Genomic DNA, 7560 nt, shown 5'->3' on the forward strand with positions numbered 1-7560 from the left:
TAAATATAGACATATTGAAATATAATATATGTGCTTATTAAGCATATAGTTCTTTATAAATAATCTAAAATAATCATAATGTATATTTAAAGTATATGCAATTAATTATAATTTCAAAAATTATTTCTAAATATTGAAATTTGCTCAGTTTGACAATGTGCACTAGTTTTGGTGGTCATCCATTAATTATAAAAATTTCTAAGTATTCAAAAAACCTTGTTTTGTTAAAATATATATAAAAGGCTGTTTAGAATATTGTTTCAAAGGATAGAAAATAAAGATATAGAAAAAAATTGTATGAATGCTTTAATATGGAATTATAACCCAATAAAATAAAGAAGGAAGTTATCGAATATTTATTTTTAGCTCTAAAAAATTTAAATTTACTGCAGCACAAATAACTTCTCATTATTTTCTGCAATATGAATTTACATATAGTGCTTTAACTGCTGCAATATAATTGCCAGAAAAAAAAAAAAAGGCCACACCCAATACCAAAGAGGTGCAAGAAACCCACTTATTCCATAATCCCAAATGTAAATAACGAATGCCCAATAATGAATCCTAAAAGTTAGAACTAAATAGTGATCAGTTGCATTTTTGCATTTACAAACCATAAATCAAAAACAGTGCAATGTCATATTAATACACACTAAAAGTACTATATTCATATTCTGTTTCATTGCTATTAATGCTATTTTCTCCAATCTCTTGTTTTGGATCTTACACAACTCCAAATAATGAATGAATTCATATAATTTTGAAAAATTTAGAATAAAAACTATAGAATCTTCAAAGTAATTTGTTCAAACACACTTGTTGGTATGTTTTAAAGCAACAAATAAAAGCTTTACAATGTGTATGAGAACACTCGAGATTTATTATTCATGTTAGATGAGACCCTTTAATAATTATAATATGTCAGTGCATATTAATATGTAAATCATTTAATGATACTGAGCCCAATAAAAATTAATATCTTTCACATTTAAAATGTTCAAAATTATATCTAATTATCTCAATACATATTGTGATAAAATAATTATTTGTTATAATATTAGAGAGACAAGAAGCAATATCGTTATAAATTTTGTAAGTCCTCCTTTTTTTGTTTCATTAACTTAAATAATATACTTATTTTTGGGTTTTAATTGATTATTTCCAATTATTTCATAATTTTTATTGCAATAATGATATCACAGGTAAAAAAATAAAAAGTAACTCCAAATATGATTACTATTTTTCATAAAAGCTATCTTACATAAGTTTGCTCTAGCAATTTATTGAATTCTTTTTTGTCAGCCTGTTTTTTTGGTTTACAATTTTGTATTGAATAACTATCCATATGTGCTTCTTGTTCTCTTGAATGTGTCATGCTTCCATTGCATATTAAAATATGATCTTCAGTCCTCTCATTATGATCATCAATAGCTAAACTCTCTCCTTGGGGACCAGATTTAGTGTCGAAACTGTCTTCATATTTATTCAACAAATCTTTATAATTAATTTTCAAAGTATTATTATTTCTTCCATCGACTTCGTCAAAATCTACTACTGATATCGGATCTTGAGTTGTTTTGTCAAAATTCCTAAATCTATCTTCGAATATTCTTTGTCTATGATCATGAGCCAAGATAGGGTCTAATATTGTTTTGGTTTTTTCTATCCTCTGTTCAAATCTGACCCGATCTCTGCCATACTGCTCCCATTCGCCCTTTCGAGCCTGATGGTAAGCAAAACTCCATGCGACCATGTGATGTACTACAGGATCCTTTGTATCAAAACTAACCTGGAATGGAGAAAAATATGAAATAAAATTTATACTGCAGTAATTTCTAGTTTATTTTTAGTCGCAGATAGTCCTCAGAAACATTTCCGATTTTTTTCTTCTTTTTTGAACAATTTGTAAAGGTTTGTAACAATTTGTAAAGTGTGAACTGTTAGTATCTTCTTAGTGCCATATAGAAAAATCAGGATACCGAAAATAGCTATTACTACACTTATAAAAATATTTTGAATGAAATAAGCGTGTCCTTGTCCCAAGATGTGTAACCGAATAGGGCCGTTAGTATTTATCTATTGTATAAAAATAAGTTGGGTTTTCCTTCCTGACGATATAACTCCAAAACGCACGAACCGATTTCGACGATTTTGCATTCGTTGGAAAGGTCTCGGACTCCGTGAGGTTTATAGCAAAGAAAATTGAAGAAAGATTTCAACAGAAAAGCGGAAAATACTTTTTTCACATACAGCGTCATCTCTGATACTTAGCATGTACTACAAACTAATATTTTTTGTTTGACTGCTACTCATTGTTCTCTGCTCAGTTAATTTCATGTAACAAACCGGCATTCTGTTCACTGTGAAATTGTGCAAAAAAGTAAAAAATAAGCTATTCGTTTCCTAGCATTTCAATTGGAAACCATCAAATCAATCACATGTATTGTGCAAATTTTTATTCAATTTCAACAGCAGGCAATTTTTTCCTTCATCTTTTAATCATGAAACGAAATGTTACATAAAATGAAACCATCTGGTGGTGAAACGGAGTTCGCCAGGTTTGCTAGTTATTAATATGACATAATGCACTGTTCTTTTTGCATTATAAAAATAGTTGGATCAACATTATCAAAACACTATCTTTCATAAACTTGATCACTTTAACGAATAAGTATGGTATATGTTTTTTTGTATAGTGAAGGAAATGCCAGACTAGGTCTTTTGTCTGGGTATGCGCACACGCAGTGTACATGTGTTCATAAAGTTTTATGTTCATAATTATATGGTCATTAGGGCGGGGTCGATTTGTATGGGTAAAACAAGTGGCATAGGTACATATGATTTTTGGATATTAGGGATCAAAACAAGATACTTTGCCGAAAAATCTCTAAAATGAATTCTGATGACCCAAAAATTGAATTTTGATTGATTGAAAAATTGATTGAATTTTGAAAAATCCTGTTTTGGCTCATATAGAGAGTCCCAATAGTGTCCAAATGTATGACCGACCCCCACTATCTTTCGAAGGCCGATCTACCCATGCCCATGGTTTACCCCCTGGGACCTCCCCTTAGAGGTCCGGCATGGTTTCTTCAGCATAGTATCTTGTTTTGATCCTTTGTATCCGAAAATCATATGTGCCTAAGCGTTTTTTAAATTGATCCGCCCTAATGTACATATACTAATTTTCTTGTGATAACAAAACAATTTTTATTTTTTCAATATCGTACACAAATAAAAGGCCATCTCCTTTTAAAAGCTACTATAAAATAAACTAATTACTCAATGACTTCCCATCAAAATATTGTGATTTATATGAAACTAAAAAAAATATGCTGTTAAAAGAAAGTTATTTTATAGAAAATTTTGATTGAGTTTAAATAATAAATACTCTGAACTTATTAAAAATATAATTGATATCTTTATATTGATATAGATATAATGTAAATATAATTGATATAGATATCTTGAAATGTTATCTAATATAAAAGTTACAAATTGTGCGCATTACATGTGTGTGCTTTTTAGATAAATTTATGACCAAAATTTAACACCATTACTTATGTTAGTTAAATAAATAAAATATGAACTTGCTAATATATAAATTAACTTCAGATAAAAAATAATTTTAAGATAAAACAAAAGATATTGTTTTTTCATGAAATAAATATAAATTTCGATATATATTAAATTAGGTTATATGTTGTTTAATGAATTTGAATTTGTAAAATTACCAATGTCTAAATTAGACAATGAGGAAAATAAACATAAATTTACGGAAACGTATGATGCTATTGTTATTTTATTTATTATGGAAAAGATCTCGAAAAAAAATTTAAATTATGAAAATATATACATTAAAAGGAAATTTTTCATTCTATAATTTACCAAGTATATCACGTACGTTGCACACACTTCAACAAAGTATGCTCTAAAACTATTTATTATTGTTAACAAATATTTATAAACATACAACGATTAGAAATTCCGTCATGGTTCAATAATCTGAGTTATTTAAAAACGTGTTGTTTGAAATGGATTTTAAATAATTTGTTATATTTAGAGAACTATATATGATTTCATGCACATATTTAGTATGGATGTAGTTGTGATGCTCTCGTACAATGTATGGTATCAATAGATCTTTGTACTGTATAAATTTTGATAAGAAGAAATCAAAATTAGGCTGATGCAACATATGAAATATCGTTATCTTGGTAATTTTTTGAAATCCAAAGTAATCAATATAAGAAACAATAGAATTACATACTTTTTTCTAGATACTACTAGCCGCTAAAGCAGCGATTAAATGCTTCGACGTACGAGCAACATTCGAGATACGAGCGAAAGAAAGAAAGAAGAATGTCTATTTCAAGTCATTTCCGCAATAATATGATTTTTATAATATAATGATTTTATTTCTCAAGATTCAATTACAATCAGTTTTGGCAACAAAAAAAACATTTAGTAATAATGAATGACAATATGGTGAACAATAATATGGTGACAATGAATGACAATATGGTGACAATGAACCAAAATGGGTATATTTGGTTTTCCATTGGTATTCCTTTTTGATTGAAAAGATTTGTTTGTGATCTAGGTGACTTTAAGAAGCTTAACTAATAGTCCAAATACACAATAAAAATAGTGAATTTTAAATTAAGTAATAATAATAATAAAGAAAAAAAAAATAAGATAAAATTGAATAAATAAATGAATAAAGAATCAAAAAACATAAAAATACTAAAGTTGTATCTACGTGTTAGCTGCATATCATGAATGGTCAGGAAAAAACAATAATTAAATGAATAAAATGTAAATTTATTTTTAATATTCAAAGAACTTAACAAAAACAACAGAACGAATTAATGACAATTCAATGTATTTATAATGGAAAAATTGCTTCGAGATACGAGTGTGGAGATACGAGTGTGGAGAATTGAACTCGTATTATGTCGGGATTAAAGAGAAAGCTACTGACGAGGAAGCTGAGTATCGACTTGTGGAACAGACTGTAAAAGTGTTATGGTTGGATCATAGCTCTGTACGGATCAGAGACATGGACTCTAAGAAAAGCAAAACAAAAACTTTCTCGACAATTTTGAAATGTGGTGTTGTAATGGAGAAGATAAAGTGTACAGATAAGGTAACTAATGAAGAAGTCCTGAGAAAAATGGGCAAAGAAAAATCTCTACTGAACACAGTCCTGAATAGAAAAGGATCAGACCCATTATGCAAAAAGCTCCTATGCGACGTCGTTGAAGGTAAATAGTACTAAAGAGAATGGTAAGGAGAAGAATGCAGCTGGTTGAAGACATACGCGAGACGAAGAAATACAGAAAATTGAAAGTGGAAGCACAGGATCACGAAACATGGAAGTAGAATTTTGGAAAGTGAATAAATGGAGATTAATTATAGTAAAATGGTAATGATAATAATAAACAAGGGAGGAAAAGAGAATCTTTGATTTGTTGTGCTCTAACATCATGGACCTGCCTCCAGACAGACTATTATTAACTTCCCGTAGGGTAGTTATAGTAATGGGCCAAAAATCGAAAATGAAAATTTTTGCATTTCTCGACGTTTTGAAGGTTTCTGAACATTTTGGCCTACCTCAGAAAAAATGGATGTTAGCGTGTGTGTGTATGTGTGTGTTTTGTATGTCCGCAGTTTTTTGTCCACGTTTTCGGGCGCACGGATCAACCGATTTGAATGGTTTTAAAAACATTCGATTCCTAATAATAGGGAGATGTGCTGATTAGTTTTTGGCAAAGGCAGGTCCAGCCGTTACGGAGATATGGAGCAAAGAGTGCAGAAAATAGAAATCGAGTTTTTGAGACAACGGATCATCCGATTTGTATGATCCAAAAAACATTCAGTTCGTGATGATGGGGAAAAGTGACTATTAGTTTTTAGCAAAGGTAGGCCCAGCGGTTTCGCAGATACAGAGCTAAATGTTATAAAAACGGCAGTTTTTGAGAAAACTAAGCGTCCGATTTGAATGATTCAAAGAACTTTCTGCTTGTTTCAACAAAATAATTGCTTTTGGAAAAAAAAATTGTTTCTAATTTTTTTTTTCAAAAAATATTTTTGTAATTTTGGATTAAAAATTCAAAAAATTGCCCAGGCTAAGCACAGTCTAAGCGCCACTCTGGTACAAATGCTTACCCAAGTGCGTTTAGACTGTTTATGTACTGGAGCACATTTCCAATTTTGTGAAAACTATTGAAAAATGTGAAAATGCCGCCAGCTAAGCACAGTATAAGTGAAAATGTCGCACAGAATTATTTGCAAATGCGTTTAGACTGTGACTATGCGGGAGCAGTTTATCAATTTTGTGTAATTAGGCAACTAGTTTTTTTTTTTAAATTGAATTCGAAATGAAATGACGGTTGTTAATGTTCTGGAGATAAATTGATTTATGATTTACATTTTATTTGCTCAGATATAACAAGATAGCAAAAATAATGAAAGTTACAGTATTTGTAATAATATATTTGGAAAACGTTTAAAATTTCTCGAATATTTCATTACGATACGGGAAGTTCCAGCAATTTGCCTTAAGGCACGATGCCATGCGTCCCACTAGTTTATCATTATGTCGGGGTACCACTGTACTCGAATTTCATTCACTCTCAGTATGTTGGCATTGGACGCCACTGTTTTAAATGTAACTTCAAATTCTAACATATGTCGAAGCATATGTCGTGGATCGCGCATGCTTGAGAACTCGTACTAAATCATGACGTATATATGCGACGTATATACTATACGTCAAGGGCAACAGGTTCCTCGAAAAGCTTTGATATTCTTGTCTGAGAAATTTGTGATTCACACTATTTATTTAAAAGATTCCTAATAATAAAACTAAGCGTCATTGAATTTAAAATATTTATAAACTCACTGATAACTAGCAAATGTTAAATGATAAATGTAAACAAATTGCAATTTTAGCAACAATTTAAATATAAATAGTTCATGTGTATTTGTATCATTTTAGATTTTTACATAAATAAAAGGTAAATCATTGGGCTGATCTTTTAAAAAAACACTATTGATGGTGATCAAACTAATTACTCAATGTCTACCTATACATTGTCTATAGATTGTGAATTATATGCAAATACTAAAAAAAACTAGTGGGGTGCATGGCATCGTGCCTTAATGCAAATTGCTGGAACATCCCGTACCATAATCAAAAATCTCGATACGGAACTCAAAAAAATTTACACAAAATGCGTACACAATATTAAAATATCTATAAAATATCTGATAATTTGATGTGCATATGTCTAATGATCATTTTTGACCGGCCAAAAGGCATTTTTTTAAATTATTTTTATTGAGAGTCCATAACCACTGGATCTGCCTTTCCAAAAATTTGATCAGTGCTTCATCTTGACAATACAAGTAAAATGTTTTTTACATAATTAAATTGGACGCTCCGTTCTCGGCACTTTTTGCCCGTATATACGGAACGACTACACCTGCCTTCGCCAAAAACTAATCAGCATGTCTCCTTATCAATACGAATCGAGTGTTTTTTGAATTACTCAA

The 7560-nt window shown here is 30.0% G+C and overlaps 1 protein-coding gene across 1 annotated transcript in view; it reads right to left on the minus strand.

The window, feature by feature from the left end:
* Positions 1 to 1159: 1159 nt before the first annotated feature.
* The window catches only part of LOC113385334, an 11483-nt gene continuing 5082 nt past the window's right edge, over positions 1160 to 7560 (minus strand). The window contains exon 2 of the mRNA XM_026623175.1: positions 1160 to 1789. Coding sequence (XP_026478960.1) covers positions 1253 to 1789 — 537 coding nt within the window. The 3' untranslated portion in view covers positions 1160 to 1252. The remainder of the gene's footprint in view (positions 1790 to 7560) is intronic.

The sequence above is a fragment of the Ctenocephalides felis genome, unplaced genomic scaffold (assembly GCF_003426905.1).
Source record: "Ctenocephalides felis isolate EL2017-DRISC unplaced genomic scaffold, ASM342690v1 CF-g0.4_SCAFFOLD_03571, whole genome shotgun sequence".
Lineage (NCBI taxonomy): Eukaryota > Metazoa > Arthropoda > Insecta > Siphonaptera > Pulicidae > Ctenocephalides > Ctenocephalides felis.